The sequence below is a fragment of the Elgaria multicarinata genome, chromosome 2, assembly GCF_023053635.1.
Source record: "Elgaria multicarinata webbii isolate HBS135686 ecotype San Diego chromosome 2, rElgMul1.1.pri, whole genome shotgun sequence".
Classification (NCBI taxonomy): domain Eukaryota; kingdom Metazoa; phylum Chordata; class Lepidosauria; order Squamata; family Anguidae; genus Elgaria; species Elgaria multicarinata.
In genome coordinates, this window is record NC_086172.1 from 84997883 (window position 1) to 85017389 (window position 19507).

Consider the following 19507-nt stretch of genomic DNA (forward strand, 5'->3'; position numbering starts at 1 on the left):
AGGAAAGCTTTCCCCTTTGAGTGACTGCTGTCTTGTCAGGGCACTGAACACTTATAAAAACTGAAGAAACACTTTTTAAAAAAGTCTTCCCACCACTGCAGACCCCAGTCAGATGGAACTGGCCTGAGCATTAATATTAACCTGTAATGCAGAAGGATTCTGGCTGCTGACACTATTTTCAGCTTATATTCCAATTGGCTTTTCCCCCCAACTGGGTCATACAATATGGAGTTGAAACTACAGAAGCCATGGACGATCCAGACTGTGTGGAAATTCGAGTCTCCTCTGTGTATTTCCCTAAATGAAATAGCATGGCAATGTGTGTGTGTGAGAGAGATGCCTGTGCTAAGTTAAGTCTGCCCCACAAACAGCTGAGAAAGAAATCAGTTATAGTCTGGCAAGTTCTGCATATATTAAGAAATTCAAATGGAACTTAAGTCAAATAAAGGCATCTTATAAAGGTAGCTTATGTCTGCATAAGATACCTTTATTGCGGGGTATCTGCTTGCAGGGCATCTCTGCAGGTGAATGCATTGTAGAAAGTGATTCTATGGGTAAATACAATACAATATAATATAATTGCAGCAGAAACAACAAAGAGGCTGCGTTCGGATGCCATGATAGCCAAAGGTGGCTTAATAGTCAACTCACAGTTGGTTATTTTGCAGGTTCTCCCCACACAATATGAGAAATATACAACTGTGAGTTGGTTATAGGCAAGTGAGAGTGGATTATTAATCCACGGTGCATTGACTAACTCATCCCTGCCCTCCCTCCTCCTTTCAATCTTCCTGCTTATATCCCATCATCCCTTGCTGCCAAACATAGAGTTCTGCCAGCTCAAGTAGAGTGGCAGCCGCCACTTTGACCACTCTTGCCTAGTGACTCTGTAGCTGACAAAAATAACCAACGGTGCTCTCCACACGACACGATAACCAACGGTGATTTAAGTAATGCACTCTGCACATCATTGGTTATTTGTGTGGGTTATTTCGGCAAAATAACCCACCATGGGTTAAAAAATTCCTGCTATACAACACGACAACCCACCGTGAGATAACCCACCATGGATTATTTAACATATACTGGGTTATTGTGTTGCCCAAATGCAGTCTGAGTTTTGTGGCACCTTAAAGACTAACACATATATTCTGACATAAACTTTTGTAGACACTTCACCATATGCACCAAGGTTAATTTCAGGTTAAGGGTTAATTTCAAACAGGCAGATTTCAAACCACTCTCTGGGCGGTTTTTGAACCATCTAGAGAGCTCCGGCTATTGGGCGGTATAGAAATGTAATTAATAAATAATAAATAAATTTATATATGCATGTTGGTGTGGTGCTGGTGGTAGTGGTGGGAGATGTAAACTCTGTTGTCAGACAAAACTGAAATGCAGTAAGTACAGATAATGATTTCAACCCCTGTCCCCATGTGTATATAAATCTGCCAATATGAAGTTAACACATCATGCACCTGATGGAGTGGACAGTGGACATGAAAGCTTATGCCACATATATCCCTGGCTGGCCTCCAAGTATAAAATGTGTTTAAACATAAGAAGAAAGGATGCTACAGCTGCCATTGTTGGTCCAAATAGGTCCCAGCGTGCCAATACTGACCCAGATGCTGACACGGGCCTGTTTGCTGCTGTCCCCATCACCTGTCACTCTCTGGGTGGTCATTCAAGGGGGTCCTGAGATGGCCCCCTCAAATTTGGCCCCCAAATCTAGCCCTAGCTGCAGCACTGCATATGAGAGCCTACTTAGCAATTTGAAGAAGAAAGTGAGATGTGTTGGGGCTCTCCACTCGTGCCTTTCTCCATTATACAACCTTATTCACTCTTTGGAGCCCAGGGCTGACCAATATGCACAGTTCATCCTGAGCTGCTTTTGTGATTTACATTTTAGCCTGTCACTCCCACTTGAAAATAATGTTTTGAATATTTTAAAATTAAACTCTATGTTTAACCTGTTGCTGCTTCTGTACTCTAGTCAGAAGATGTGGAATAGCAGCTCTACACATGGATGGTGAACATCTTCCATTTCATCCACATTATAGGAATTCACAAACATGAGAGATAGTAGTAAGATGCTTGAAAAGGACTGTGCTTGGTTACATTTTGGTGCAGAAAAAGGAAAACCCCATGAGGGAGTGAAAAACAAGCCAAAGGCAGGAGCGGAACCAAGGATATCTTCTGCAAAATATTATTTGTAATATTGCGTCCGAAACGCACTTTCATTAAACCTTTTTACAAATAATATTTTTGCAGAAGATATCCTTGGTTCCACCCCCACCTTTGTCTGGTTACATTTTGGTCCAGAATATCAGCTTCTGCTTTCAAAGTTAAAGGGAACTTTGTGTTATCTCAGACACCTATAAAAGAACTAGATGTTATTTTCACTCCAGAAACAAAGGGCCAAACTAAGTATGTTATCTAGCACACATGGTGGAACCACGTATGTTAATTTGGCTTATCTCTGTGTAAACACGCACAGCCTTGATTCAGTTCAGGACCAAGGCACTCCAGGGGGCGGGGGTTAACCCCCCAAAAAACCCCATTCTATTGACACTAGTGTTTTTATTTATTTATTTGCTTTTCTTAACTGCCTCTGCCTGGTGTGTGTGTGGAATTTCACAAAAACAGGGGGAGGTTTAACTCCTCCCCCAGAGCACTGCTGTCCCAATCTGAATTGGGGCTCCACATGCTTACATGATGGAGAACAATACTAGCACCACCATGTGTGCTAAACTGTAGGTGTAGTTTGGCCCAACTACAAAGACATTTGACTCTTAAACCCTGCTCAGGCATTCCTATTTAAAATGAATGAACACATGAGCCATATTCAGGCATTTGGTCCTCGTGGGTATCAAATGCATGAAGGGGCCAGCTGGAGCATGCAGGGCTCACTGCACCCCTCAGCATCACTGCACAAAGCAGCAACAACCCCAAGCATCTGTATGAAGAGGGTCACTTTTGCACATGTAAGGTTTCCTCTACAGGGGCAAGAACCCTGGTCATTTTGTATCCCAGTCCCTGTGGAGAAAATCTTACAACATAGAAGGTTCATAGCTCACATTTGACTACTACACCAGCTTTCAAAGTTATAGAGCTGGAAGGGATAGGGACAAATCCCCGAAGGTACAGAAAACATGTCTAGGCCTTTCCTGAACCCAAGTACATAAGACTTGTCTGTCATTTTAAAATTATCCTATCTATCTATCTATCTATCTATCTATCTATCTATCTATCTATCTTCCTTCCTTCCTTCCTTCCTTCCTTCCTTCCTTCCTTCCTTCCTTCCTTCCTTCCCTTCCTCAGTCTCTGTTTTATTCTCTTTGACTCCTTATCTATCTTACCAGGATACAAGCCTTTTGGATATGGATCACCACTGTATTCTGATCACACTTTGAAACAAAGACATACATAGTTATGACAGTAGAGATTTATACTGGAGCAGTTCTTTTTTCATTGTAATTCTAAAAATGCTAAAACACCTCCCCATAAAACGTCCTACAAATGTACAAAGTGCTTCCCACATAAAGGTGGCACTGCTAAGTCCTCTTTCCCGAATAGCAGGAAAGTACACTCTGATGTTAAGTAGGTAAAAATAATCTTTGGCTGGAAGTAGCACCTCAACCATGTAGAATTCATATAATTCTTAAGTTTTTTAGTTTAATGAATTCTCAGGATTTCCTCTCAATAAGCTTACTAAATTTAACAGAGTAGGGACAGTTCAATTATAGACACTGGCTTGGATCCAATTTTCCTCCCCACTCACTTGTGCAAGCAGAACACACTTTTACTCCCATTGGGGATTATCACACTCACTCCCATCTGCAGTCTCTCACCACCTTTAACCCCCCCCCCCCACTCCAGAGAATCAGAGGAGCCTTCAAAGCAGTGCAAGGTGCAAGACAGGTTCTTCAGCTGAGGGGAGGACACTGGAGACATATATCCCATGCACAATCAGAACTTCTGCTCACATAAGTGAGGTCTTATTCCATATGATAACTCTGCCTGAAGTTTCTCCTTTAAAATAGCAAGACATGGACAAAATATATAGGAAGTAAATGAAACTTAGCATTCTATTTCAATCATAGGAAATAATCTCTTAGTTATCAGAATTTCAGACTTGTGTAGAAGCTATCCAGTTGCAGCCACACTGGTCCTTTGGTTCAGTCTTCCTCAACCGGTCACTCTTCAGATGTGTTCAACTTCATCCCCAGATAGATGGGAATTGTAGTCAAACAATTTCAGGTTGGGGAAGGTTGCTTTAGTTGTTCCCTAGAGATCAGTCAACTCAATAGTGGTCATGATGATCAATGCCTATTTCTCCATTAACTGTGGGAAGGAAATTGCTTTACTTCTCCTCCTCCTTTACTACCTCCTCAGGAGTCAAAGGTCAGATTCTTCCTATTCAGGGCCCCCAATGGTCTCCTCCTCCCCATCCCATTTTTTGAAATAAAAGTTCATTTTGACATAGGATAAAGAATGCATAATTAATTTTAAATACAAAATGTAAGGTTTTTTGTTTGTTTTTTACAACTTTTAAAATACTGGCTAACTATTAATAGCTTGCATCCATAAGAACAAAGTAAGTTACTTACAACTCCACACTAAAATTAGACAAGTTTCAACAAATTAAAAATATCACAGGCTATGAACTTTAAAATTTCAAGACAAAAGAAGCCTTCTTCACATTCATTGTTCTTGCTAATACTCCGGTCCCCTGTCTCTTGCACTCTGGTAAAGGAAAATTTAGGTTGAATACTAAAAGCAGGGTCATTATGTCAATTTGCCCTGCAACTAATATTTTTATTCAGATTTTGATTGTTTTTCATTTATTTAGCTAGAGTTCTAGAACAAAATTAGAAATAAAACAAGAATATAACTAGGTTTTAATGAATAGGTGCAAGGATGAATTCCAAATCTCTGGATTAATTTGCATTCACTTCGGAATGTAAAAGCAACAACTAGTTCCTTCTTTCTATTATAGGGAGAAACCCTTCCATGCACTGAACAAGATTAAGATCGTTATTCCAAATATCACCTTTAATATGGTAGAAATTACTTGGGGAAAATGATTTCTAAATGGAAGTTTTGCACGTTGTAAGCCTTTTCTGATCCCAGAAATACAGAAAAGGCATTACCTCTTCTGAGTTTACAGAAACATTTTCACAATACCCTTTATTAAATGTGACCAAAGAGAGCAATCCTAGGAAGAATTGGACTATAAGAAGTATCAAGTGAGCTTTGGCGAGTTTGCAGATGGAGGGGGCACAATTACAGCCTGACACTAATGACCCGTGTCATGCTTCACAGACACTTTTTAGCATAACACAATACTTCAGAGAACGTCTTGGTACAAAGTCTGAATCCTTCAGGAAAATAACTACAAAGGTTTCGAAATTATAAAGGAAAAGGCAGAAATCCACATTTACCATTCTTCTAACGTTGCACTTTATCCCTAACTATAGCCTCAAAAAGATTTAAATTAGAAACATGTTGAACTGTTTGTTTGTTACTAGACAACTTTTAATTACGCCAATATACCTCAGGGTCATTAAGCAAATGCTGAAGGTATACCACAAAAATGGTTTTTAAAAAGTATTAGGAACTTCTGCACGTGGGCACCAGGGGCTCTTTGCTTCACTCTCTGCTGGAACCTTGTAATCCGTATTAATCTGTTTGTTCCTGAAAAGTACCTTTTTCTGATGAAGTCCTAAATTTGCTTTCAATTCATTTATGCCATTTACTTTGTGGCAGCTGAGTCTGTTGAGTCAGATATATTATTTCCACATTCACTATGTGAAATCTGCTATATTTCTCGTCTCCCTCCCCTCTCCCCCTCCCCTCTGCACATACTGCCAAACTAACTTAGCAAAAAGTTTAAAAAGCTGGGAACAATGTTACCACAGGGTGCCAAATTTGCAGTGAAAGCCCCAAAGGCTGTTGTCACGCAAAGTTTGACAAGGCTTGCCAAATGGTTTCTTCAGGATATAAACTGCTTGTGAAGTGACTGAGTCCTTTGTATTTATAGCTGAATGCTGCAGATGGGAAGGTCTTTGCCAAGAAAGAGTAACTGCTGTTTCTGCCATGTGAAGTTTTACACACATAAATAAAGCACACTCACTCCTGTGTATATGGCAGAATTGTCGGGAGCTTCCACCTCAAGGAATAGGGTAGGGGCAAAGATTGATTTTTCTGGAAGATAGCAGCTAAATACACAATCCAGGATTAATCCAAATAAAAAGCTATTATACAACCTCTTTAAAAATGCGCAAGAGAAATAATACCTGAGAAGTATTGTGATTTGCTAGGGTATAGAGAAAGCTACCAACTGAGCATCCTTGGCTATAGATCTTGCCAGGCAATCCCAAATTCTAGACTTTACTATAAGTCAATACACCCTTGAAGACTAAAGGGTGTCTTTCTACAACCCACTCCCATATACACACACCGCAAGCTGTTAGTTTATTGGAATATGTATGCTGTACTACTCCAAATATTCAGAGACGTAGTAACATTTTAATTAAATATAAGCAGTTAAAATAATCTCTATACTTTCTTTACTCCAGAAGAAGGGAGTCCTAAAAATAGGAAACAGATACCAAGGAAACCACTACATGTTCCAACATCAAGTGAACTAATAGCACCCACAAGTATACTAGGTGTTGATATTAGTGAATTATTGTTGCATGGACGGCAGCTAATCAAGGGTTTGAGATACTAGGAACAATTTCCTAAAGAAATTCATTTGGTAGGGCACATGCTTTTCCAGTCAGAACCAACAGTAGTAGGGTAGACGGACTAATGGTCTGATACAAGCAGCTTCATATAGGGCCACTCAGTCTCATTTTCTCTCATCTTTTAAACACAGAATTCTCACTTACAAAAAGGCAAAGGAGTACAGGTGGTCTCTGTGCATCCTTTAGGAAGCAGACTATTACAGCAAACAATATGGGCAACTCATTGTAATAAACCAAACCAACTACAGCTGTACAGGTCCATGAGGAAAACAGCCAAAATTCACAGTTAAGCAATAGCTTTATTAGGACCAACCAAAATGCCACAAAACAGGATGGAACTAGTGATTCAGTCAGTCAGTCAGCAGTCTTCATCTTGAGACTGAGTCCAAGCTGCAGACCATATGACCATAACATCTGCCTTTGAGTTTGTACATTTGTGTGTGTGCCCTTGCTCCCTGCCCAATTTTGTACCATCTAACCTTGAAGAGTTCTACACCATGAAGAATTCTGCAGAACCTAAACGCTTACACACTCTTTTGCCACACTTTGTTGCTCCTAATCTTGGTATGGCCTAACTGTGGGTTTGGATAATTGTAATAAACTCTAGCTATAACTCCTTTAATCCTTTAATTCAGGCTTAACATCTAAAGTTAACATGTTGGGTTGTATTATTTTTATTAGAGAGAAAAACCAGAAATTTGGAAATATTAAACTTTGCTTCATAAGCTTGTTAAATAGAAACATCAGCACACTTTTTCCTGTTCAGTTACTCCTTAATGGCCTAATCTATTTTTTCTTTTCCTTCTCTCCTAAGAGGCATTTAATGGTAAGTGTTTGAGGAAGAGGTATGCATTACTGCTCCCAGTTTGAGAGCTGTAGATTATACAAGATACCTTTTACTGAACTTACTTACATCTCTGGCTTAAAATTAGCAAATCTTGAAGTTATATAAAAACCTTCCATCAGGATGAACAAGAAAAGACAAATAAACTATCCTTACAAAATTCTCTGGTGAAGATTCTCAAAACAGAACAATATTTGCTTTAAAACTGTTCCAAAGTATCACAATATCTGATAATGATTTCCAGAATAAGCCAGAACTTAATAAAATAAACTCACTTTAACCTTTTAGTTCCAATCTTTCTTCTGTTCTTGTCTCTGACAGTGCAATTCTATTAGTGTCTACACAGAAGTAAGTTACATTGAATTCAATGGCGCTTACTCCCGGGTAAATGGGTACAGGATTGCAGCCTCAACCTATAAAACTGAATTTGGTTGCCATGATAAAACCACAGAACTCTCAGCCTCACTCCATGTTTGGTTTACAGAACTATGTTGTGCCAGGTTATTTCAATCTGTTCACAAAGTAGTCGTGATAAAAATGTGAAGTTTCCAAGGATAAAAGAAGAACAAATATGAACTCGTATTAGTTCAGAGAGAGTTAGCTCTAATAACAGTTATCTGTGCACATTTTTGTTATTTACCTCAATTTTGTCAGTCTTTGCATCTCCCCAATAAAGTTTGCCTTCTTCAAGGTCCAATGCCAAACCATTAGGCCACCCTAGTGAGGTGTTCACCAGGACTTTCCTTTCTGATCCATCCAAATAAGCACACTCAATCTTTGGATTTTCACCCCAGTCTGTCCAATACATGTAGCTGTTGGGAACAAGGAAAAGGCACACATGTATTCGTGCACACAAATATTTTATATTATTGCAGTTTCAGGTTGTAACTTTTGGTAAGAAGTGTCCCCAATAACAGGTACTAGAAAAAATTCTTCTATATATTCCCAGAGTTGGCAAGATCCATAAACAGATAATAGCAGGGGTAGGCAACCTAGTGCCCTTCAGATGTTTTGGACTATAACTCCCATAATCCATGACCATCAGCCATGCTGGCTCAGCCTGAAGTTCAAAACATCTGAAGAGTACCAAGTTGGGTCATAGTATCATCATGCTTATCATTTTAAATAAGGGGTAAGAGAAACATAATATTGCTCAACAAAACGTGAAGGATTTTGGCAAGCTTTGATGCTTGATCAGCCCAAATACAGTATATTAAATAGCAATGAAGGAGATGAACAATATAACTTATGCTAAGTTGGAATATCCAACATTTAAATACCTTGTTTCATAGCCTATGACAACAAAAGACAAAGCTACCACTTCATTCAGGTAACATTGATCTGAGACCTGCAAGACTCACCCCATCACAGGATTAAGTACTATTGCCCGTGGTTCATCTAGGTTTTCTGATATAAGAATTTTTCTTGATGTCCCATTCAACCGAGTCACTTCAATGCGATCTGTTCCAGTGTCTGTCCAGTACAAGTTTCTAGCCACCCAGTCCACTGCTATACCATCAGGATGATTGACTTCTGTTGTCACAAGGGTCTGGGCTCCAGACCCATCAAGGAAAGCCCGACGAATTGCTCTAACGTCATCATCAGTCCAGTATATGTAACCCTCCACAGGATCATAGTCTATTGCGATAGCATGCCTGATATTGTCTATTTGCAGAATAATGTCAGTGAAGTCTGGCATGTCCAACGAAATTCTTCTCAAATCTGTTCTTCTAGCAAGCAAGAGTACTTCTTCAGCACCTGGGGGTGGGGGAGAGAACCAGCAGTTATCAGTACTTTCCACTAAATAAGTTTAAGGAACATTTACTATTCAGAAGCCAATGCAGCAGAAATAATAGGAAAACAAAGTCTGACTTCACAAGCATGCTCAAATTTTATTCAGCTAGGGATCATATAATAGTGATTCTGAGATCCTAAGCCTCCCAAACTGATTTGCTGCATAAAGACAAAAACATAGTTTCTGTACCCAATGCCTCTCATTTCTGGTTACCTTTACCAGTCCTATGTTAGTATAAGGGAAATTAAGCCAAAATACTGCACTGAAAAATACATGGGGGTGGGGGTGGAGAAGGACCTATTCTATAGAGATGTCTGCTCCAGTGACAACAATGTTTTGGAGAGGAAGTGAACAATAGAAAATGCTGGTGCTACCAATATAGCTAGAAAGGTACATTTCCCAAACACAACTTCTCTATGAAGCCACCCTCTTCTAAATTTTTGTTTATAAAAATACAAATTTGAGCAAAATAAAAAGTACTAGAAGGCAAGATTTTAATTACTGAGACTGGCAAAATGGGAGGTGTGGGGAGAGGAGCAGCCAGCCCAGTCATGTCTAGATTTTTTTTCTTCCACTGCAAAAGGAAAAATGTATTGTTTCACAAAGATTCATATAAGAGCATACACACACACACACACACACGAGAGAGAGAGAGGGAGAGAGAGAGAGAGAGAGAGAGAGAGAGGGAGGGAGGGAGGGGCGGGGGATATGATTTCATCTGCTAATACAAAAAAAAAAAAAAAAGCAAAGTAAAGAAAGAAATTAGGGGAAAATATCTAGACATCATATCCCAGAAAGCTGTCAACTCAGCCAATAGTTGTTTCCTGAATATAGTTTCTATATGCAGCATACCTATCAAACAAATGATATGAACACGAGTCTTAAAGTTCTTTTAACATGAAGCACACAGAGTAAGTACAGTATAAGGGGGAAATTTAGAGGGCATGTCTACACCATGCCTTATCCCAGGGATCGCCCCAGGTTCATCCCTGTGCATCCACATGACACACAGGGGATCCCGGGGGCAGGGAGGGATGATCCCTCCCTTTCCCCGGGATAACCGGGATGGCTTTTACCCCAGTTTTTCCCGCATTCTCGGGATCGTCCCGAGACCGCGGGATGTGTGGGTGGCCATCCTAGTTTTGTCCCAGCTCCTCGCACCAGGCGTGGGAGCGGGGAGCGGGATCTTTTTTAAAAAAACCAACCCACTAACCTTATCGATGGAGCGCTTCTGCACTCATCTTCAATTTTAAAAAATGGCAGCTGTGACGTCCTCCTTCCTTCCAGGATGTTGTGCACCGCAAGTGGACTGAGGGGGAGTATCTCACAATCACATATTGTGAGATCCTCCCCCTCCCCTCCCCTAGTGTAGACATGCCCAGAGTCTGTTACAAGCATTCTCTTCCTTTCATGTAACTAAGTTTTTAAAATTATTTGAGAATTGTAAATTTTATATTACATATACTAATTTCAATGAACAATCTGACTAAACAAAATGGTAACATTAGGGATTATCAAGATTGCTAGGACACCTACAATTCCTTCCAACATCTTATTACATTTGTATTTCAGCTATAAATAATAATAAGAAAAATAAACAAGAGGCTTCTATCACAGCTTATAGCTGAAAGTCATCTCAAAGGGATACTGTATTAAACTAAATACAGTATCACAAGCTACAACAGACACATCAAAGGCAAGCAATCACAAACTAGACATGAAAATGGCACAATCTCTATGTTGGGATGGCATGCTGACCCCCAGGAAGAAACACCTGAGGAGAAGCAATTTCAGGGAAAACATAGGCAAGATGGGGCTGGGGCAGGCTGCATTTATTACTGATCACATTTCTACATTGCTCATTAGCTGAAGCTCTCTGGATTCAGCTTCATGTGGGATGTCAGGGGATTCTGGATTGTACGAAGCGCCACCACAGATAGAGAAGACTCTCTTCATGACAAAGTCCCTCTCTCCATGTAGAGGGTGACCTCAGCAATAAAGGAGAGGCGCACTCCCCCCTCACATGTTTAATAAACACATTACCAGAAATGCCTGAACAGGGCTCAGTCCAATCTTCCTTGTCAGTAGGAGGCAATGAAAAACGTCCATCTTACAAGTAGTCCAAAGGACAGCTCTGATAGAAGCATTAAATGTTTAACAGGCCATTCTATTCTGCATTAGTTTTATATGTAAGGTGAAGGAACACTCTTGCCTGTCTTCAACTTCCCCTGAACCTCTTGCTGCTGTGATATTTCCTCCTTAAAATGCCACTGACACTGGGGAAGGAATATTACATAGCACAATGGAAGCAGGGGCATATAGTCACTTCCTTCTACAGTATATGGCATCACAGACAATATATGTGCACTAACCCAAAAACATAGAACATTCTAGTGGTCTGAAGCTGGCATGGATGTGCAAGCCTAAGCCTTTGGGAGGGAAGAGAGAAACACACGCACACACATTATTTTGGCATGCCTTGGGGGGGTCTGTACCCAAGGGGCCCACAGCCTGCCTATGGTAATTTTCAAGAAGAATGCAGATTATTGCCACACTTTTGTGGCATTAGGTTTTAGATATATAATAAAATGATTGCATTCTGAAACTTGTAAACTACATGGAGAGTTAATTGGGTAGGTGGGATATAAATTTAATAAATAAAATGTGACACTTTATAAAAACAACACCTTGGTTTACAATATATTTCACATTTTTCATCTGTGTTTTGTTCCCAGGATGGACTTTTATTTTTGAAAAGATTTCTACACTCTTTTTTGATTCAATGAATCCCCTAGACAGCTTGATAAACTATAATGACAAAACAGAAAAGAAAATCACAGTAGCAAAACTCCACAGAAACTAAAAACCAAAAGATAAGCAGCAGAAATAAATCATCCTGTCCTCTTCCTGTTCAACGTGTATATGAAGGCTACCGAATGACACCATACAAGTATACAGAGAACACTGCTACAGGTACAACACCAACCAACTGTGTTCTCCCTCCATCAATCCAGGTCCTGCAGTTTCTCTGCTTAAATTATTCCTTGTATGGCCATAGTGGAGGACTGAAATTAGATTCTAGACAAAGAAAGAAAAGTAACAATGATGAACAAGTCTTTTCATTTGGGGAGAATTGAGGTGCCAGTCAAAAAAAGAATGCAGCTTCCACCCGTTCTCAGACTTGCAGCCTTGGGATGCTCATGGATCCACTGCTCTGCCAGGGTGCTCAGGTTGCAGCAGTAGTCAGGGTTGCTTTTTCATCAACCCCACCTCGTACAGAGGCTGCAGCCCTTTTCTCCAGATTCAGACCTAGTGGTCATTCATGCTTTTGGAACCCTGAGGCAAGAGAAGCATTTTGTTCAAGGCTTGCCTTGAATGGGGGAGGGGAGAGAGAGACACACGCGTGCGCACAGAGAGAGAGAGAGAGAGAGACTGGAATGACAGAATAAGCTGCACAAGATGCAGAAGAATCCCCTCCGCTGTGGCCATTCATATCTTGTCTCAATATCCTCAGATGGATTCTGAACAAAGGAGAAGAATATAGACCTAATTACTGACTAAGAAATGTATACAAGACTCTGTATAATGCAATACAGGGATGGGTAATTTATAGCCCACATACCAGATGCAGGCTGCCAAGCCCCTTTTGCAGATCCTGGTCTGGCGGGAGCCATTGCTGTGTGCACTGCCTGAAATATCCCCCGCAGGGCATGGCAGCTGACTATGGCATTGCCACCTAAGCTCTGCAAAGTTGCGTATAATCTCATAACTTTGAGAAAAGTCCAGGTGGCTCAACCAAACTGACAACAGGCACCGCTGTTGCCATGACAGAGAGACATCAAGGTCTCAGGATGGGAAACAAAACTGCCCTAATGGAATACTGAAAAATAGCCTCTATAAAACAAGTTATATAATGGCATGCCTCATGCCGTCAGCTTCAAAGAATGTGTAGAACATTCCCCCCATCAAAAAATTTATTATGTAGGGAATATTTATTCAAAAGTAAGCACTAAATGCAAGAATATATGGGTATCTGCTTACGTTCACAGTGGACCAGACAGGTGGTGCTTAATTTAATAGATGAGAGTAAGCAGAGACAGTATTGCCAGACTGGCTCAACTGAAGAATGAGAAAGGGTAAACACATGTTAATATATTCAGACATCTATGTGCAGACAGAAAGGGAACAGATTAGAGCTTCTGATGTGTTTAAATCTAAGAAAGAAAGAAAGAAAGAAAGAAAGAAAGAAAGAAAGAAAGAAAGAAAGAAAGATTATTAGTTATCCAGGTGGGTATAAGAATTGTTTTAATCAAACCAGTGATGTACCCATCTGTGCTAGGGCCGCTTAACTGGTGACTCTGCTGAGCTACTCACCCAAAAAACAACTGCATAGCTGTAGTTTAAATTAGGCCTGATTTAAATGTGAAGCAGGGGGTCTTTCCCACATAGCCAGTGTATTGTTTTAACTGGGTAACTGGGACCTCCACAGGAACATTAGTCCACCAAGGATCAATGACCTGTGATTACACCACATTGTCATTCTCACCCAGTTGTCATTAAAATGACAATTCTAAGAGAAAGAGGTGTGTGTGTTTAATAGGTCTTACATGGCCAAGGCCAAAGTTTAGGCCTGTGGAGATGGGCATGTCAGCAAGTTTAATGGAAAAATACTGTTAAGAAACATTTATATGTGGAGAGTTGCTTAAGTTAGGACTGCACTGAGCTTTATTTTCTGTAATATCAAACCAAGTTCGTGCTTTCCAGTCTTTTGAATTCTTTTAAGGTATTCCTTTTCATTTAAACCCAGACCATCTAGAAAATACTGATCTTTGAGAGTAAATGAACCCTAATTTATTAAGAGTGGAGACTTGTGGCAGACAGAGGTTTGACCACCAGTACCGTTAGTGGCTTCATTTACTAGCTTGCCTGACTCTAAGTCCACTTGACAACATTCAATGCTCTCTCCATTGCTTAGCACACAAAAACGAAATCCAAATGACAACACACGCCATATGCCCATGACCAGCAAAGCACAAAAACATAAAATAGGCACTCAAAACAAGTGGAGCAGGATAATATGCAATTTTCTGAGGAGGCAAAGATGACAGCAGGATTGACTATTTCAGACCACTTAACACAGCTATGGTATTACAAAAGTATCAACAGTAAGATACATTCTCATCGGAGAGGGGAAAATCATCTCTGGTGGATAAATTAGGCTGAGAGTGCCCTCATCTTAGTAAACCTGTTTCGTCATATAGGTCACTTGGATTTGAACCTAGAACTTTGTGACCCAACTCCAAAGCTCTATCCACTATATCACACCAGTTCTCTCCCCAAATAGCAATACCAGTTAGGTTGTTTACTTTTCCTAGAGGATGGAGGACAAAGAGGAGGGTGCACAAAGAGCCTAACGGACTTTCCCAATGCAGAGAATCTTCTTAGGCATACAGATTCTCGTTGCACCATCTCCACATAACATCTCCCACTTCCTTTCCTACTATGAAAACAGTCCTACACTTCTGCTTCCTAAAACAAGTCTCCTCACATCTTTCTCCACAGTCCCTTGGCCCTTTTTAAAATTTTAGGACCCACAACTCTCTTCATACACGTGTAATTATAGCTTCACACACACCTTATTCCTCCCACCCTCAATGACTAACTTGTGCCCCATACAGTTTGGAGTCCAGGTTGCAGCTCCTTTAGTGAGGAAACAATAGGTAGATCCAGAGTAGTTACCTACAGTATTGGATTTGATGAGACAACACACATCCAGAAATATCAGAAGTCTCCCTCCAAAATGAAGAACCCTCTTGAAGTAAATAATCAGTGCCCTGATGACAACTCCAGAGAAGATAGCTTAAGTACACAAACAAGGTTTCCAACAACATACTGAGCTAGAAATATCATAGCACATACTAACAAAAGTTTCCCAGTGATGCTTAAAAGCCTATAAAAGGCTAAGAACCAGAAGAATAAGGGTGGAGGGATACTTTCATAGCGTTGTTTTTTTAAAAATAATAATAATAATGACCTAATAACTTCTGTCTGCGAGGAGGCACACAGAGCCAGAACACACTGATGCAAGAATTTGTTTGTTGTTCATAAACCAATAGATACCAATTAGAACAGAGATTTTGGAAAACTGAATTTCTCTGAGAATCTTGGTAAAACATATAAGGTATAAAAAAATCCAGGTAATTAAGATTCAATGTTAAAAGAGACTTTGTTTCAGCAATTCTACGTCTGGTTCAGGCAGACACAATACATTCAGTACAGGGTAAAAGCACAGAAAGCCAGGGGAGTATCACAGGGGCACACATCCCCAATTTAACTCTGCAAGAAGCACACATCATCCTGAATTTACTCAGCTGGATCTGGTTGCTTGCTCTGACCTCTGTTTTCTAAGGCAGCAAATGCTGGACCCACACTGCCTCCAGGAAGCTCTGTGCAAATTATACTGTACAAAGAGGGCTTTGCTTTCTTCATCAAGGATGCATTTCCAAAATTTCCCATGCAGTACAAAATACAGCAGAAAACAAAGCATTTCCAAAATCAAGTGTCTGGATTTTCTTCTGTATGAATTTCCAACTAACTGCCATTTAAATTGTATTTCAAATATATAATCCCAAATACAAACACTTTCCTATGCTGCAGTGCTCTGTCTACTGCCTTCACTTCTCACCAACTGGGAATTTACACAGAAGTTTCCGTCCATCCGACCCCACCACTACTTACGATCCATTAGTACATCCCAAAGCATGATCTGATGTATATTTTAATTCCTTAAACACCATATACTTTATAGTCATTTTCAAATGTGGAATTAACTCAAGTAAATGGGCTCAGAAGCAAAGCTGTAATCTCATTTCCAGATCACATATGCATAGGGTGACCATATGAAAAGGAGGACAGGGCTCCTTTATCTTTAACAGTTGCATAGAAAAGAGAATTTTAGCAGGTGTCATTTGTATATGTGGAGAACCTGGTGAAATTCCCTCTTCATCACAACAGTTAAAGCTGCAAGAGCTATACTAGAGTGACAGATTTAAACGAGGGCAGGGCACTGCAGCTTTAACTGTTGTGATGAAGAGGGAATTTCACCAGGTTCCCCATATACACAAATGACACCTGCTGAAATTCCCTTTTCAATACAACTGTTAAAGACATATGGTCATTCTACATATGCAGTCAATTGCAGGCAACACTGAAGGGATGGGGTGGAGAGTTCAAGTTTTGATGCACCTGAGATTTTTTTCACTACTGGTTCTAGAGTTCAGTATACCTGACGGTTAGCTCTTCCATCCTCAAAGTAAAATTCACTACATATAAAATAGCCCATAACAATATTAGCCCATTCCACACCCAGATGCTTAAAAGTAAGCCAGGCAGTCGGCTATTCCTGACATCATATATGGGAGGAAACTCCCCACCCCCACCTCAAGTCTAGGTTCACCACCCAATCTGATTTTGTGCTGGAAAATCCCTTCATGGGCCAACAAGGGAATCTAAAGCATTATTTAAGGAAATATGCATGCTCTCAGTGTTTTTAAAACTTTATGTCTACATCCATCAATAACCATTCGCCAGGAAAAACATGGAAAAGAATGTATATGTAACACCATATGACTCACTCAGTTAGCAAAGAAAAAAAATGCTCAAATTCCTCATGTTAAAGGGGGAAAGCAAGAAACCTGGGCTCGCCTTCGAATTCCCACATTGAAGAAGCTTTGTTTTTTAAGTACGAACCTTTTCCCTCTGCCGCCACCACTATTAAATTGTCCAACTTATTTTTCTTTCCATTCAAATATCGGAGATATTTTGTCAACTGATTTGTTGAAACTCATATCCATATAAGCCTATACATTTTAATGAGATGCATTTAGGAACACCTGCTAACTATAACTGAATTTGAAAGGAAAAACAGACCACAAAACACAAGTGTTTGGTCCATTTATCCTCAATCCCTGAACACTATATTTTCATTTTGTAGTTAACAAGAAGCTATGCAGAAAGCCATCAAAGAGGGAGTGTGTGTGTGTGTGTGTGTGTGTGAGAGAGAGAGAGATGGTTTAGTGATCCTTTTGATTCATTAATTTTACATTTTAAATAGCCACACTAGGTGTAGTACTTTCCAAGATTGTTGTTTTGTGCTGCTGTTATTAAAAATTCATGTTCCAGCTCTGAAAATGGCAGCTGCATTCTATTTACAAAATTAACTCCAATCAGAGCTGACAGCAGCAAAGCCGTCCACCTCGCTAGCTCAACAAGAGCTGTTTGTCATTCTCCCCTTGGCCCACTTCACATTTGACAAGTGACAAGACATCTATAATACAGTAACAAATGTTCCAATTTATTCACCCAACCTAAACAAATGTAGACAGCATTGGTTGCCTTTGCTAATCCACACCAGAAAATGCCATGCTATTCCTTTCCCATTTGTCTGTCTACTAATCAGACTAGAACAATGCTCTATTGTGGGTGCTTCTCTGGCCCCTTCCTTTTCCTCCCCCTACCCCAAGGACTGCTTTTACACCCACCGTTTTGCTGGAAATCACTTTGCGAGGGGAAGTGTAGTGAATTCTAAAACATTAACTCACAAATCACACAACTATTGCTACCTTTGGAAAAGAGATTACTAAAATTTGACTGTAAAGTTGTACTGTCCAGACCCCTTAAATACATAAAACACCTTCACTTTTATCAAATCCAAACTAATTTTTAAGAGCCATATATACATGAGCCACATATATATATATATATATATATATATATATATATCTGTTCATTTCTGTAATGGAGTAAATTATTTGGTGAGTTTGGCCTGCATGTTATTGGGAGAGAACACAGTGATTATCAGAAGTACGGGGGGGGGGGGGGTAGGGGAGAGAGAATTATCATTCTAGTTAATATTCTTGCCAACACTACAAATGAACATTCAAAACAATGAAGTTTGATGTTAACCAGTTGTTAACACTGATCTTTGCATGGAAAAGAAAGTAACATGATAATTATAGGAGATTTTATTATATTATTATAAAATAAACTGGATGATAAATGCCACTATTGCAATATCTAACAGAGGAATTACAGGCAGAGGTAGGGCACCATTTCTGTATTGTTTCATATTTACTCTCAAACTGTTATTTTGTACACCACCAAAAAACCCTTAGTGCAACTTGTCACCCTCACTAAGAATCAAGAGGAAAAATCATATTCAACATTTACAATCCAATAAATAGCTAAGACAGCAGTTATAAAAATAGTGAGGTGGTTTAAATGAGTATTTCTCTATGAGTATTTCTACAATCTTAGAAATAGTTTAAATATTATAAAAATCAGAGAGATAATCTTCCATGTATGTTCATTAAATCATTTCTTCCAGTTAAAAAATAGGCAGGCCTTTTATGAATTAATTATTCATCAACACAAGCCTCTCCAAATCTAAAAGGAGGTATATATTGTATGAGAGAGTGTGTGTGTGTGTGTGTGTGTGTGTGTGCGCGCGCACGCATGTGTGCGTTCGTTTATTAGTCACTTAAAGCTTACTGCAAATTTCATTTTATGTTGAATGTTTGAGTTGTATCCAATCTAAGTCCTACTTAAAGTAGACCCATTGAAATGACTGGGAGTTAAGTTAGACTAACATTGGGTGCAACCCATTGGATAGAACACCCCTGTGTGGAAAACAGTAACAAATCTGATCGAACTGGTTAGCTCACATCTTATAACATCCAATTAAGATGTCAACTGCCTCTCCTTTGGGGAAGTTTGTATTTAAGGTTATACCTCACAATGTCGAGCCTAGAGTTGTGGTCCAGAAAAAAACCAGAATTTTTTTTGAAAAAAACCCAGCTCCCCCCACCCCGTTTTTTTCCAAAGCTTTTTTTGTTTTGTTTTTCAAAAAATTGAAAAAAAATGAAGAAAAATGGATTATGGAATGTTTTATTTTAGCATGATGAATAAATGTTTAAGACAAGGTGTTCAGATATTTACTTCTCGAAATGATTTCTAAAAATTATGTATAGTATCAGATTATTGCAATTTCTGTGCACCAAGGACAAGCAGGTCCCAGGTTGCAAACTGAGACTACAACTCTCAAATGAAAGAGCA

At 39.6% G+C, this 19507-nt stretch overlaps 1 protein-coding gene across 1 annotated transcript in view; it reads right to left on the minus strand.

Moving 5' to 3' along the window:
• The window catches only part of LRP5 (LDL receptor related protein 5), a 157032-nt gene that overhangs the window by 63974 nt on the left and 73551 nt on the right, over positions 1–19507 (minus strand). The window contains exons 6-7 of the mRNA XM_063117061.1: positions 8961–9357; positions 8240–8411 (exon numbers count right to left, since the gene is read on the minus strand). Of these exons, the coding sequence (XP_062973131.1) occupies positions 8240–8411; positions 8961–9357 (569 nt within the window). The remainder of the gene's footprint in view (positions 1–8239; positions 8412–8960; positions 9358–19507) is intronic.